Raw genomic sequence first — 15,045 nt, forward strand, 5'->3', positions numbered from 1 at the left:
TGGGCCAGCGCACGGCACAGCAGTTCAGTTGGTAGCACAGCAGAAGAGGACTAGGGAACTCGAAAAGGAGAAGCCCCTCCTTCATCCCTTCCCCCCAGTGGGGATTTGAGCAACCTGAGGTTGGGCACAGGGATGGCTCACACACCACTGTCTCTAATAGCCACTGTGTGTTCCCTCACTCACTTAGTCTCTCACCCATGCTTCCAACAAGTATTTCCTGAATACCAAATACACGCCTGGCATTGTCCCAGTCACTGGAGATACAACACTGAACAAGGTAAGACTCTCACCTGTTGGACTTTACCTTAGAGCAAATGACAGGCACTAAATAAGCAAATCATTACAGAGGAAAGGAAATGATAATGGAAACAAGATAGCATGTGGGGAAGTCTGGAAAGACCTGGCCGGGAGCTGGCATTTAGCTGAGGCTAGGTGAAAAAGAGCCCCATGAAGAGCATGGAACCACACTCCAGGCAGGGGGCAGTGAATTCAAAGTCCCCAGATCAGATTCGGCCCGTCTTACCCCAGCTAGTGAACTCCCATTTCATCTCCACGTAGAAATCCTGGGCCTGGGGAGACAAGGAAAGGGGCTGAGCTGGCACTAGAGTCAGGATGCAGGGCTGCAGTGGGCAAGTGGCGGGCCGCCTCTCACCTTCCGAAGCTTCTCCAGGAGCATGGGTATGCCTGCCAGTCGCTTCACCACCCGCTGGTAGTCCCGGTACCGCAGCACCAGCTGCACCAACTCCAGGTCCCTGGTGCTCACAGCCTCCTGCAGCACTGGGGGAGGGGGGTAATGTCACAGTGAGGCCCACTCCAGGACACTGGATGAAGGGCTAAGATAAACGAGGACGCCCACCTGTCCAGCCACTGCGATTCTCCCTGCCCACATCTGCACCGTGTGCCAAGAGCACGCGGGCACATTCCAGGTGTCCCAGGGTGGTGGCCAGGTGCAGGGGAGTCCGGCCACGGGGATCCAGTTGTTCAATGTCCACCTATGGCAGAAGTTGAGATGGAGCCCTGGTCACTTTGGAGGCGTATGACATGGGTCTAACAGCACCTACTGTGGCAACAGCTCTCTGGCTGTCACCTGGTCTAACTCACAAGACCAACATGATGAGCTGTGGCCCTGTGAACGGAGAGGGGCAAAGGAGACAGGGACAAAAGGACACTGGGAAGGGGAGAGCAAGGGCCTTCCTTCCTGTCTGCTAGGCCTCCAAGTAGTTATGTCCTCTACGGCATCATGGGCCTCCTAGGGAATACAGGGCAGAGACTGAATAGTGGTCCATCCAAAGAGGTTGTTAGTCAAGGAAGATGCCTATGGCTAAACCTGCCTAGTGGTCCCAGACCACACTGTCAAAAAGTGCCACTAATCTACAGCCACTAATTGGCATGGCCAATGAGTAACTATTAGCTAACAGATATGACAATACCTACATAGCAGGTAATCCCATGATCCCTGCACTGGGAAGGCTGAAGCAGGAGGATGGCGATTCCAAGGCTAGCCTACACTACACAGGGAGCAACACCCCCTCTCCCCCTCAGATACACTGGCTGGGATGAGGAAGCAGGTTCACTCCAGGGCCCTGTGTTGTGCCTTCTGGGCTCATGCAGCGATATATCCCATGATTTCAGGAATGACATTCCACTGTATGCAATTGTATTGTGTGGTCAATTCAGTGAATTGACCATATGCATGTTAATGCCTTTCCAAAACCTTATTAAAGAGCTTCTCTCCCAACCAAGATGAGGTAGCAAAAACTATACTGAAAATGCATGGTGTTGGCTATTGCTTCAAAATATAGGAAGTAACTGTTTTTAGACAACCGGCAACAGGTGTCTCCGACTGGGACCCCTGACCCTGTGGCTTATTCGCAGGACTTCTACCTGAAGGGATATCCTGAATTGCTATTCGGAGGGGGACTCCCCAATGGCCATGGGGTGTGGAGGCAGATGGGAATCCAGGAAACCGAGGCAGTGAGGGACACAAAGCTCTGGAAAGCAATAGTCTTGTGGAAAGAGGGAGGAAGAGGGGGGAGGGGTAGGAGAAGAGAGAGGCTGTGCCTCTACATAGGGTCCCTTCGAATCTTTACTGATCACCAAACATCATGTGCACAGAGGAAAACTCACAAGGTTATGCAAAACAGAGACGTGGACAGGTACCTCTCAAAGCTCACTGAGGGCAGCCATTCACACCCAGGTCTGCTAAGAGGAGCCTGTAGATCCGCCCTCTATTCAGTAGACACCAACAGTGCTGTGCCTTCACAATAGAGCTAAACTAGCCCCTGAGAAGGGCTCACCTGAACTCACTGGAAAAAAAAGTCTCCAAAGGACCACACTCATTTGCAAATAATACTCTTTAAAGGAAGACAAAATTCAGATGTCTAATGCATATCTACAAGGTCCAACATCCAGTCAAAACTTGTGAGGCGGGATATGAACCTGGACCTGTCGTCCCAGCAGGCAGGGGGCTAAGGAAGTTCAAAACCAGCTTGGACTACACAGTAAGACTGTCCCCAAAACCAGCCACCTCTGCTCTCTGGTGTCTTACTTTCTCTGAGCCCTCATACCTAAGTCTATATTTAATACCTTTATTAAACCCAACTCAATGTCATTAAAAACAACCACTCTTCATGCCTTTAATCCCAGCACTCAGGAGGCAGAGGCAGGCGGATCTCTGTGAGTTCAAGGCCAGCCTGGTCTACAGAGGGAGTTCCAGGACAGGCTCCAAAGCTACAGAGAAACCCTGTCTTGTAAAACAAAAAAGAAAGAAGGAAAGGAAAGGAAGGAAGGAAGAAAGGGAAAGAAATAAGAGAGAGAGAAAAAAGAGAGTGTGTGCAGTATACTCAAAAGTTTGATGTTTAAGGAGGTTTCTTTTGTTGTTGTTTTTTTGTTTGTTTTTGTTTTGTCTTGTTCTTTTGTTTTTTTTTTTGTTTTTTTGTTTTTTGAGACAGGGTTTCTCTATGTAGTCCTGGCTATTCTGGAACTTGCTTTGTAGACCAGGCTGGCCTTAAACTCAGAAATCCACCTGCCTCTGCCTCTTGAGTGCTGGGATTAAAGGTGTGCGCCACCACTGCCCTGCCTTTTGTTAGTTTTTTAAAATCTCTCTATATGGCATTGACAGGGCTCTCCCTCCCCTTGTTGTTGTTATTGTGGGAGGGAGGAGTTGAGACAGGGTCTCAGCTGGCCCTGAACTCAGGAGGTAGCTGAGGCTAGCCTTGAATCCTTGATCCTCTCATCTCAGCTTCTCAAGTGCTGGGATTATGGGCATGCACTACCATGCCCAGCTTGACATGTGGAATTAAAGGTCTGTTCTACTATGCCCAGTTATAAAATTTTGTTTTAACTCATCCATTTTTGTGGCAATTGTTGTGGAAGTGACTACAATGATAAGCCTACAGAACCAAAAAACACAATGTTCCATAAAACGTCTATGCCAGGACCCCTCATCATCAGACGCTGGGAAGTTGGTAAGAAAACCCTAGGAGCACTGAAAGTATCACTGGAACAACCAGAAAACAGTTCTTACTCCTCATTAGAAGCAATGCAAGCCCGGAGACAGCATAATGAAACTTTACGGTGCTGGGGTGGAGGGAAGGAAGACGATGTAAATCTATGCCTAGTGAGAACACTTTTCCAAAGTGAAGGAGAACCAGACCCTGTGGTAAGCCACAGCTAAGAGAATGTACTTCCAGACAACATGTGGAGACGGTCAGGTGGGGAGTAAATGATACCAGATGGAGACCCGAATCTACACAAAGAGATGGAGAACGCCAAAAATGTTAAATTTGCAAGTATAAAAATGTCAGTAAAATATTTAAAACCTACAAGAATAAAGAGAGGAGATGTCAGCAGATGAGAAATTTCAACAGAAAAGGGAAAGTGGCCGAGGATCGTACTGACTTAGAGGAGCAGGGGAAGCCAGGACCCACACAGTCAGTCGGGACAGGGGAGGGGCAGAGCAGCAAGCCTGGTCACCCCAAGCTCACCAGCAATGGGGTGCTGGACTCAGAGACACTGATCACAGCAAAGAAGGCGGTCATGGGGAGTGACACCGGTGACCGATGAGACCGGCCCCTTGCTGGACCCTGAGCTATCAGCAACCAGAGCATAGCTGTGCTTTGTCCCACACCCCCACCACGCCACCCAGGCAGGCCACTGAGTTCTTCCTTGGAGGAAGTGAAGGCCAAAACGACCTCTGAATAGAGATATTTGGAGTCCCGTGATGGGTACCTAACTTGCTGCCCAGGTGTCCTATGTGTCAGGGAGCCCCGGGACACATTCTCACACAGATCCCTTCAGTCTCTGGGACCTGGACACTGAAGGGAAAGTATCCATTACGAGATCAACCAAATAGACGATGGGACGTTCTGAACAGGGGAAACTGCCTCTGCAGGGAGTGAAAGGAAGTTGGGGGTGGGGGTGAGGCAGCAATTTGTAACCCCCTGGGGAAAACACGCAAAGACCACTGAGTTCTCAGCCTGAGACCCCCGCCCCACCCCCGGCCTCCTGTGACTCTTCTCTGGCCATCCTGTACTCACTTTAAAGAATCTTCCTCGCCTTGGCTGACTTGCTTCATTCCTGCACAGCTGCCCCTGGGCTCATCTCACAGTGGACAGGGCCTCACTTCACCGCGTTTTCAGGTCAAAACCAACGGCACTGGCCGGCGGCAAGGTGCTCTGCACTTAAAGGAACCTGCCGCCAAGCCTAGTCACCGAGGTTGAGCCCAGGGACCCACACACACACACACACACACACACACACACACACACACACACACCTGCCCCCCACCGCAGTACTCCAGTAAGGTTTTGGGCATGATAAGCACACGGCTACTCACCACGGGCTTTCGTCAGCCTCCAGAACACCCTCTGTTAACATCTTTGTGCACACTCTTTCCCTCGCCCTGCACATCTACTCCGTCCCCAAGACCAGTAGGCTCGACCTTCAAAGCAGACCTAGAAACCCCTCAGTCCCCACCCCGTCACCATGCTGCTCCCAGGCACCTATCCTCCATGTGGCGCCCGCCCCTTCCAGGTCACCCCTCTCTCATGCTTCCACACGACCACGCTAACTGAACTCAGAGGAGCGAAAGAGATGGCTCGGTGGCTAAGAGCAGGTGTTGCTCTTGTGGAGGGCTCACATTCAGTTCCCAGCACCCACGCGATGCCTCACAATAACCAATCCCACCAGTCCCAGGGCATCTGATGCCCTCTTCTGACCTCTGAGAGCACAAGCAAGCATTTGGTACACATACATGTCTGCAAGCAAAACACTCATACACATAAAATAAGACAAATGGATCTAAAAGAAATAAATGAGTTTTGTTTTTTTATTGTGTTAGTCTAGAATCCTAGCCTTGGAAACTGGAAACTCACTTAACCCACCCACCACACCCCTGCTACCAGCCTTCTTTGTCATCTTAGAAATGATCTCTCGGATCATTATGACTTTTACCCCCAAAGGGCCATGTGCTGGGAGACTTGTCCTTCCCAGTAGAGCAGGACAGGACAGTGGGTCTCTAAAGCTGGGTCCACAGAGAGGTGACTGAGGCAGGGCAGCTCCAGGGAACGACAGGCTCACAGAGCAGCTCGGGTCTCCTGGGACTGGATCAGCTCTCACAAGAATGGGTCATTACAGCCGGGCGTTGGTGGCGCACGCCTTTAATCCCAGCACTCGGGAGGCAGAGGCAGGCGGATCTCTGTGAGTTTAAGGCCAGCCTGGTCTACAGAGTGAGTTCCAGGACAGGCTCCAAAACAATACAGAGAAACCCTGTCTCCGAAAACAAACAAACAGAAAAAAAAGAATGGGTCATTACAAAGTGAGTTCACTGCTGGCTCTTTGCCCCGCTCCACCCCCAGGCTCCTTCTGGAAGTGCTAATGTATTCACTGACTGTGACACAGCAGGTGGTCCTGGCTGTGTTCTTTGAACTCTCTCCATTTTGACCTTTCCAGGCCTCAGAATTGTGAGCTACTGTGAACTACATCAACCTCTTTTCCTGGTAAAGTCTTCAGGTATGCCGGAGGCTTGTTTTTTTTTGGGGGGGGGGTATTTGTTTTTATTTTGTTTGGTGGTTTGAGGGAATCAAGCCCGGGACATGTCTTGATGTCTCCCAGGCACAGGGCCACACTCCAGGCCATCAGGAATCCGGTACAGCAACACAAACTGAATGTCTACAGGCCCTTTCTCACCACCCCCTTCAGGCTGCCACCCAAATGTCACCTCCTTGTGTCAGTCTGCCCTGACAACCAACCCGAGGTGACAGTTGCTGCTTCCCTCTCCATTGCCCCCTACCCTGTTTCCTGCCAGCACCCAGCCTCTTTGCCTTCTCAATGTCCCTGCTCCTGCCTCTTTTGTTCATCGGTGGCTTACTACACCCTAGACAGCACCTGCCCTGTAACCAGTGGCTACACGCTTGTTAAGTAAATGTATATGTAGGTGACTACATTGACAGTCAGGAGAAGGCTTTAAAACATATGTATAAAGCCGGGCGTTGGTGGCGCACGCCTTTAATCCCAGCACTGGGGAGGCAGAGGCAGGCGGATCTCTGTGAGTTCGAGGCCAGCCTGGTCTACAAGAGCTAGTTCCAGGACAGCCTCCAAAGCCACAGAGAAACCCTGTCTCGAAAACCCAAAAAAACAAAAAAACATGTGTATAAAAGCAATGAGCCAAGTAGCTTGTGATTACAGAGGTCAGTATCAGTATCAAGGAGAGCCCAGTGAGGGCAGTGAAGCGAGCAGTGGAGGAATGGAAGTGTTAGAAACCCTGGGGCTTCAGAGCAGCTCAGGGTTAACAGTGTTGCTGTTCTAGCATGAGGACCAACACCATGTCATGTGGCTCAGGAATGCCTGGAACTCCAGCTCCAAGGGACCTGGTGCATCTTCTGGCTTCCCGGTGCAGACACTCACAGATGCACAGAAAAACACACAAATAAAAATACATTTTTTGTTTTCATTTATTCTTCCTTTTTTTTAAAAAACACAGTTTCTGGCCAGGTAGGCTGGCCCTGGTGCATACAGAAACATACACACACATCACCACGCTGTCTCAAAACACAAACAGGACCAGAGCTTTACACCTATGCTGTGGCATGCAGGTGCATGCGGGGACTCTGTGCACTGCACACGCACAACTGCGTGTAATAAAAATGTCCTTTTTTCTGTATTTTGATTTTTATGTGTCTGGGTGTTTTTCCTACATGGATGTCTGGGCACCATGGGTATGTTTGGCGCCTGTGAAGGCCAGAAAAGGGCACTGGGTCCCTGGAACTAGAGTTATTGATAAATATATATGAAAAGAAAAAGTGTCCTTCCCCCAGGGTGGCAGGTGAGCTGCTGGGTGTCCCCGGCTCTGCCCAGATGCCACTGCCGCTACTGAAGTTAACAAGGCCCTAGGGAGCCAGGCACCCGGGGCTCCTGTGGACCTCAGCTCCACCCCAACTCTTCAAGACTGCTCCCAGCAGCTGCCTCCAGGCAGCCCTAATTCCCATGCCCCCCCAGACACCCACCTGGGCCCCAAAGCAGTTCTCACCACCTATCCAGAGCAGAGCCTGCAGCACCAATGGCACCTTGCCCTGGGTCCAGGTGGGAGAATTCATTAATTTCCTCAGCAAACGCTCAAGGCTGTTTGTTTAATTGCTGCAATGAAAAGGTTTCCATGAAACCCAACACCGCCCTCCCCACAGAGACAGTGGAGACTCCTAGACCCAGCAGGCTCAGAGGGAATCAAAGCTGAAGTCTTTAGGGTTTGGAGAGCGGGGGCTCCCTGGTGAGATGCCTCCCTGCCTCCACTCACACAGGTTCCAGGAGAAGGCACCCACACGGCCCCTGTGTTCTCTGAACTGCACAGGCACAGGTGTGCCTAGCTGCTCCCTGGCTCTGCAGGAGTTCACTTGGGTAATGTGTATTTGGTAATGGCATACTCAGCTTAAAAGTCCACATGCACTAGCAGGGTGTTTTTCAAACTCTTTTATCATGGGCAGAAACTGTCAAGTAAAGCCTTAAAAGCACTTGCCAAATATACCGTAAGTCTGGGCACTGGAGAAGGGTGAGAGATCAAAGAGCCTTGGCCACTTGGCCTCCTCTCCTTCCCCTACCACGCAGTCCTCCTTCCCAGCCCGAGGGAAGATGGCTGGAGTCTGATTTAGTCATTGCTTCTGAGAGCTGCCACCTACCACGGGGTGTAGGGCCAGGCATTCCTGCGCTTTCAAGGGTGGGAGGGTTGAGGGTGTTTCCTCAGATTACATGGGGCACATGGACAACCATGGGCACTGGGGCAGCACTGCTGACTCTCCACCCTTCCATCCCTGTTTGGTCTTTCTCCCATCCCAGAATTCATGGATTTGTTTGTTTGTATGTTATTGAGGCTTGCAGCTTCCTGACTGTGATGCTTCCACCACACCCAGGACTTCTGTGGAGTGAGGGGAGGTACCAGGCGCTCCCCCAATGTTCCCAACATAACTGGTACTTTTAACAGGGCTTCACCGAGCTCTAGGTGGGAAAGATGAATGGAGAAAGTGGGAAGACCATGGCAGAGGCAGCCCCAGGAAAAAGCAACGGTTCCCAAGACCATCACAGGATTCCTTCTGAATCCTTGCTGTCACAACGACGCTGTCCCCGTGGTCATCCCTGTGCCCTCACCCCGAGGGGACTCGTGACTCCAGAACCCGGGCTATGCCAGGCGAAGTGCAAGTGGCATACACTGCTCTCCACCACCTCCCTCCTGCCTGGCAGGGCACCCGACCGCCAGGGTTTCTAGGCTCCAGCTAGGCTCCTTCCTTGCATCCCAGCACCTCACCATTCCCAGAAGAGCCCCCAGTGGCTGAGCCACTCTGAAAGTTCTCTGCCCTACTCAGACAGTCAGCATTGCCAGGCCTGCCCACGGAGGGCCTCTGCAGGCCTTGGTTGGGGCAAAGGAAAGGCAGCCATGCCCAGCAAGGAGCAGAGACCCAGCTGCCAAGTGCTTCAGGAAAGCCTGGTGGTTTTCTACTGTGGCTTGTGTCAGGAGCTCTAGAGGTCAGCGCCCCCCCCCCAAACCATCTGGGATGCTAAGTGCCTACAGGAGTGCTATCATGATGTCAGGTGGCTACCCCCAGGTTTGTCTCCTGAGAGGACATCTTAATGCCCCAAAGATGAGATAGTGCACATTTGAATGCAAGTTTGTGTCAGCCCTGGGGTTGGGTACCGCAGGGACTCTCCCATCAAGGCTAACTGGTATGTTGCTTCCTGGTACTCTGGAGGGAAGGAGAATACTTGCTTGAACTCCTCATGGATAAACAAGGGTTAATGTCACTGGTGCCCTATCTTCTCCTGGCTTGGATCAAGGACAGATAGGCAGGTATCCATTTCAGTGAGACATGAACTCACCAGGTCCAGAATGGGGTGAACAGGTTACCTAGCTACCATGGCATCATGAGCATTAGGAGAAAAACAATCTAAACAGCCCTGGCCACCATGACCTACAGCAGCTGAGGCTCCCCAGCAAGATGGCTGACTTGAGGTCTGTCAACAAAGATGAAAAAGCCCTCTTCTGAGACATTCCACTTCTTTCTAGTTTTAGGAAAAGGACCACCCACACCCTTTGGTGAAGGGAGTAGAGCTGTGTCATCCTGGGGATTCAGTTTCTAGCCTTCTAACAATCCCTAGATCTTTGGGTCTCTCTTAGACAAGGACAGTGAAGAGGAGACAGAGAAGATGGGATTGGATCTTTCCGTCCTGTGTTCAGCACACTGGAATCCCAGAACTGAATCTCCTCCAGGGCAGGCATCCATACCCTGTATTTGCTTCCCGGGCTCTCTGACCTCCTGTTTTTACAAAGCCTTTGTGACAGATAAACTAACTTGGAGAGGCCTTGTGAAAGCAGACACAGAAAGGAAGTGAGCCCCTAGCCCAATCCAGAGGCTTGCAGGCCCAGATCATTTTATTAAGTGGGAATGCAAAGCAGAGCTGGATGCTATGCTGGTCTAGGGACTCAAGAGTGAATGTTAGACAGTCTGATGGCCAGCCTTGGCTCTTAGTCAGCATCCATGATTGAGGAAAGGGGCTCACAGCCCCTCCCCTAATCTACCTGGGAGGTCTGACTCTTAAGCAGCCCAGGGCAGCCTGGGCCCAGCTCTGCCATCACTTTCCCTGGGGGAGAGAGTTGCATCATGACTGCTTTGCAAGTTGACTGGGTGGTAAGAACAGAACTGAAGACTGTGACCTATGCCTGCCTCTGTTCTGAGTAAAGGCAAAGAAACACCACCATTCCCCAGTCTCTCTGCTTGTTCTGGTTTTCGAATACAGGGTCTCACTATGTAGCCCTGGCTACTTTGGGACATGAAGTAGACCAAGCTGACCTTAAAACTTGTGGCAATTCTCCTGCCTCTGCCTCCTCAGTGCTGAGACTACAGACACGCACCACCACGTGTGGTCTTCTTTGAGGTCACTGCCCAGCCCATAGCTCTCTGACCCACAGGTTTCTCTGATTAACAAAAAGTAGGGAACCCTTGTTCTGTGTAGAACCCCAAGTCCTTCCTGTGGCCCCTTCTTCCTCCCCAGTGGGAAGGTAGGCCCTAGCACCAAAAGCCAGGAGAGCGCTTTTCAGCACCTGGACAAGGTCCTTCCGTGTCTTCCCCCACTCCTGGATCCGGAGCCAGGGCCGGGAACTGAGGCATCCATAGATTCAGTCCACTCTAAGCAAACAGAGACCTCGCTCACCAGGAAGTGAGAGGGCACTGGGTGGGGCTGGGATGCCCGAGAGTGCCACACAGCTTGTTCTCTGATCTTATGTGGGCCCCCTCCCCACTCAGGCCTTTCTTATTATCCGTGCACACTCACAAGGGGATGTCGCGCCTAGACCTAGTGGGGTGGACTCTCTCACCACAAGGAGCACAGACAGAACCGACAGCCCCTCCCTGCAGTCCCTTAAAGCCCCGACGGAGGAGAGCACAGGGTCCCTCCACACCAGTCTCCGAGGGCCCGGAACACGTGTGGACCACCGGTCTTGGGACCAGGGGGACAGGCGGGGGCCGCTCCCATCACCCTCTTCAGGTCAACAAGCACAAAAGCCGCGGCTGCAAACAAAGAAGCGCTGCAAACTCGCCGGAGAGGCGGGACAGGCGGCGCCGCGCCCCCTCCCCACGCCGCGCGGGCGTGCCGGGCCATGGTCCCCGACGGCGCTCCTACCTGGCCGGCACGGACCTCCTTCTCCAGCTCGCGGTGGCGGTTGTGCCACACGAGGTAGTGCAGCGGGTACTTGCCCTCGGGCCCCTTCCTGGCGGAGGCGTTGGCGGGGATCATCGCCCGCTCCTCATGCCGGGGCCGCGGCGCCCGGCCCGCGGGGAGGGACGGCGCGGGAGCCGGGGCCCGGGGCCGCGGGGCGGGCGGCCGGCGCTGTCTGCTCGCGGGGCTGCAGCTCGGGCATGTGCGAGCGGCGGCGGCGGCGGCGGCGGGCGGGGGCGGCGCTCCCGGCGTGGTGCGGGCGGCGGGCGTCCTCGGGAGGCGGCGGCGGGCGGCGCGGAGCAGCCCCCACCCGCCCGGGGAGGGAGCGGGCACTCGGCGGCACGCGGCCTCGCGCCTCGCCTCCCACACCCCCGCACACAAAGACGCCACTCGGCACAGGGAGCAGGGGCCCGCAGCGGGAGCGGGGGCACACAGGGCGCTGGCCCCTGGGACGCCGCCGCCGCCGCAGGGACGCGCGCCCGCAGCCTCCGGCTACCCTAAACCGCATAGCCCGGCCCTCAGCCCGAGCGGCCGGCGAGGGACGAGCAGATGCGGGAGAGAGAGGAGGGGACCCGGGTGCCCTGAGCTGGGCTAGTTACAGCTCGGCCCCGCAGCATCATGGGGCTTGTAGTCCGCCTGGTAGAACCGAGCGTTTCGGATGACCCGAGACCGTCTGGAACTGATTTCCTGAAAGGGTGGACAGACAGTGGGCCCGGACGAAACGGGGGCCTTACTTGGATGCCAGGTGGGTTGGGGTGGCCCTCCACCAGCTGGCAAGGAAATAGAGGAGGCTTACAGGCCTGACTTGAAGGGTTGGGGCGGGGGACATGTGGCCTGCAGAAGTGAGCTTGGGTCCCAGGAAGGGTGAGGTGGCATCTGGATTCTTAGAAGATATTGACCAATGAACGGCCCCTAGGAAAGATTCAGGGCACCAGTACCAAGGGTCACTGAAGCAGACAGGGATCTGACACTCGAAATATTTCTCAATCTTTTGCTCTCTCAGAAAAGTAAACCCCATCTTCCACACATCACGCTGGAAAGAGCATGTCTAACGGGGGCGAAGAAGACAGTCCTTCCCCTACATTGCTCATCAAGAACCAGGACGAGGCTGAGCAAACTGGCATCTCCACACCTCCAACCCATGTAGGTCCCTGACTAAGGGAAATGACGGGGTGCAGACAGCCTCCTTCCTGAATGACCAGAGCAAACGAGCCCTTCCACAAGGATCCCTTGCAGAGAGTGTGGAAAAAGTGAAAATGGCCTCTGTGGTGGCCAGCTGCAAATGTTAAAAGGACCAAGATGCCCTGAAAGAGAAAATGGATCATGATGTCGAGAGAGTTTAGATTCCGACTGCCTCAATTGCTTGTTTTTAAGCAAATTGCATACACTTCTGAGTTCCTCAGTCCACTCACTTCTACAATGGGATTGGATATCACCTCCTGGGGTGAGCCCAGGACAGCAACTCTCCTTCAGCCAGGCTGAGACGGGTGGTAGGAATGAACGCATTGCCTTCCCTCAGCCCACCTTAAGCCACGGCAGAAATAGGGGATTCCTCACCAACCCGACTTGGAACAACAGTCTAATGAGTGTTTGTGTGGGAGGTGCCAGCAAAAGCTTGCAAACTCCTGATGCCTCTCTCGGGTTTCTTTGTGTGGTCCTTCTCCCCTGCCTCCCGCACACCCAGCTTTGCCTGGCCCGGGAGGGCTGAGGGAGGAGCAGACTGCCTCGCCCCTTTCTGCAGCCGGGGAGGAGCCGGCAGGCGTTTCCACAGCCCAGATCCGCACCTCCACCGCCAGGGGTCAGCAGAGTGTCGTGATTGCAGCCCGAGTTGAGGAGGGGGCTAGAGTAAAGGAGGAGCATCTAGGAGAGGTTTCTAGAATACTTGTACAGTACTTCATTAAATCGTTTCAGAGCCTTGTGTGTGATTCCACTTGAGCTCTGCTGTTTCTTGGGATGGTGACATCTCCGGGGAACCCAGAAACCCTACTATCTCCATCTTCAAGCACTGAATCTTGGCTGTGGTGAGGTTGGGGGTTCTGGAACAAAGTTTGGACAATGTGTTAGGGCTACTCCCAAGCTGTCCCTGAGCCAACAGGGAGATGGAACGGCCAGAGGGGAGGGGCCGTGAATATTCTTCCCCTGAACCACTCTGTAGACCAAGAAGGGAGCGAGGCCAACATACATGTGGAAGAACTATTTATTCTTTGGGTAGCTAGGTTCCCCTTTCGCCAGATGGTCCTCTACCGACTCTAAGCCCAGGTCGCTTTCCCTTTGGTCTGAGCGCCCTGGCTGCCACGTGCTCGAGACGCGCCCACACAGCTAAGAAACAAAGGCAGCCAAGCGACAGGGCTGCCAGCAGCCGCCTCGAGATTTAATAAATGAAATTCCATAGCTGGGGGGTCGATCTGGGGTGAACGGGCTGCCACTGTTCCTGGGCTGCGCGCCCAGTTTTAGCTGCCAGGCTGCTTCCCACCTCCAGAGCTGGGGCCGCCGAGCCTACAGCCTCTTCGGTACGAGTGAAGTATGGAGTGGCATCACCACCACCCTCGAGTTATCTTTGCTGACAGAAGCCCCACCTGCTGAGCTGCTGGCTGTGGGGGGAAGGGATGTCTGCAAGGTTTTTTTTTTTTTCCCTAAAGTGAGATTATAAATATATCCTGTGGATCGCAATTTCAAACAAACTTGTCAATCTGGGTTGCAGCAAAATGTGGTGGAACTTTGCATGTATTTTGGGTGGTGTGACTCATAAGCATTGCTAGGGAAGGAGCCTGCCCACCCACAAGTCACCGCTGCTCTGTCACTGCTGGGAAAAGTCGACCCACTCAGGCACCCCTATCAAAGGACTCCCCCAAACCCCCGTTCTATAACTGAGTAGGAATCCCTGACACCTAGGACTATGTCACCACTGACCTGCGTCCTCCACTGTGTACCCCCCTCCAACCTGGTGCTGTGTATCTCTGCCCTCTCCACAAGCTGAGTGCTCTGACAGCCCTTTTGCTGCTGTAGGCATGGGGGCTGGGCGCAAACGGGTCACACGTGTATGGGGGAGCATGCTCAGTGTGGGGTGCACCCACGTGCAGCCTGCACTTCAGCTCCGTGCCCCCTCCCTCTCCTCCGGTCTCCATGAGAAGTCCAAAAAAAAAAAAAAGGAAAAAAAGGTTTTTACAAGAACTGGATCCTATATATTATATGCGTATGCTCTGGGTACATACACACCCGTTGGGCGGCCTCAAAACATCGTTGATGCATGCAAAACAGATAGCAAGCTTGTGCTGGTGCATACAACTCAGTGGTCACTCTTAACCATCCAGATTCTTGGCTTTCTTGTTTGAAACAAAGAAGGTGCGTTTTTTAATCCCGCAGGCAGGGAGTCACACTTGAGTGACTTCCTGGGCACCTGGACGTCCAAATTGGTGGTAGCTCGTGTACTTGGCGGGGATGTTGCCACAGACCCACCTGGACACTGACATGGACACAGAGGGGACCAGAACACACACCTCAGCCCAGCTTCGGACCACGAGGAGCAATGTGCCTGGGGAGGTTTCTTGTCCGCCCTAGTCCCCACCACATCCGTCTCTCGGCTCCTGGACCACTCCCCAATCTGAAAGTGAAGGTCAAAGTGCTTGCGGGTGTCTCGGTTGAAGACCAGGCTGAAGAGGGCCGCGGCTCCTTTAAGAGGCCCCGTCCTCTCCGGCCGGTGCGCAGGCTTCCTCTCTCCGAGGGGCGCGGCCTTGGAGAGGAGCGGAGCGGCGGGGCGGGGTGCGTGCCGCCCCTCCCCTGGTGGGCAGGGCCTGCGCTGCTTCCTGCAGGAGCGGCCCGGGCCGCGCAGGGGGCGGGGAGAGCGGC

At 53.9% G+C, this 15,045-nt stretch overlaps 1 protein-coding gene and 1 long non-coding RNA gene across 7 annotated transcripts in view; one reads left to right on the forward strand and one right to left on the reverse strand.

Moving 5' to 3' along the window:
- Ankrd13b (ankyrin repeat domain 13B) overlaps positions 1-11,344 on the reverse strand; it is an 18,135-nt gene extending 6,791 nt beyond the window's left edge. For 3 of the 6 annotated variants that reach the window (XM_040749180.1, XM_040749181.1, XM_040749179.1), the window contains exons 1-4: positions 11,164-11,342; positions 857-992; positions 653-777; positions 524-569 (exon numbers count right to left, since the gene is read on the reverse strand). In XM_040749180.1, the coding sequence (XP_040605114.1) occupies positions 524-569; positions 653-777; positions 857-992; positions 11,164-11,277 (421 nt within the window). In that variant the 5' untranslated portion in view covers positions 11,278-11,342. Of the gene's footprint in view, positions 1-523; positions 570-652; positions 778-856; positions 993-11,163 lie in introns of all 6 variants that reach the window. The other 3 variants (XM_040749178.1, XM_040749177.1, XM_040749176.1) reach the window with 2 other exon arrangements.
- Positions 11,345-11,488: 144 nt separating this feature from the next.
- Positions 11,489-13,117, forward strand: LOC121141413. Its single transcript, XR_005878321.1, has 2 exons — positions 11,489-11,944; positions 12,203-13,117. It is a non-coding gene; the product is annotated as an uncharacterized LOC121141413 (long non-coding RNA).
- Positions 13,118-15,045: the final 1,928 nt, after the last annotated feature.

This window comes from Mesocricetus auratus, unplaced genomic scaffold (assembly GCF_017639785.1).
Source record: "Mesocricetus auratus isolate SY011 unplaced genomic scaffold, BCM_Maur_2.0 Super-Scaffold_100007, whole genome shotgun sequence".
In the NCBI taxonomy this organism is placed as follows: Eukaryota; Metazoa; Chordata; class Mammalia; order Rodentia; family Cricetidae; genus Mesocricetus; species Mesocricetus auratus.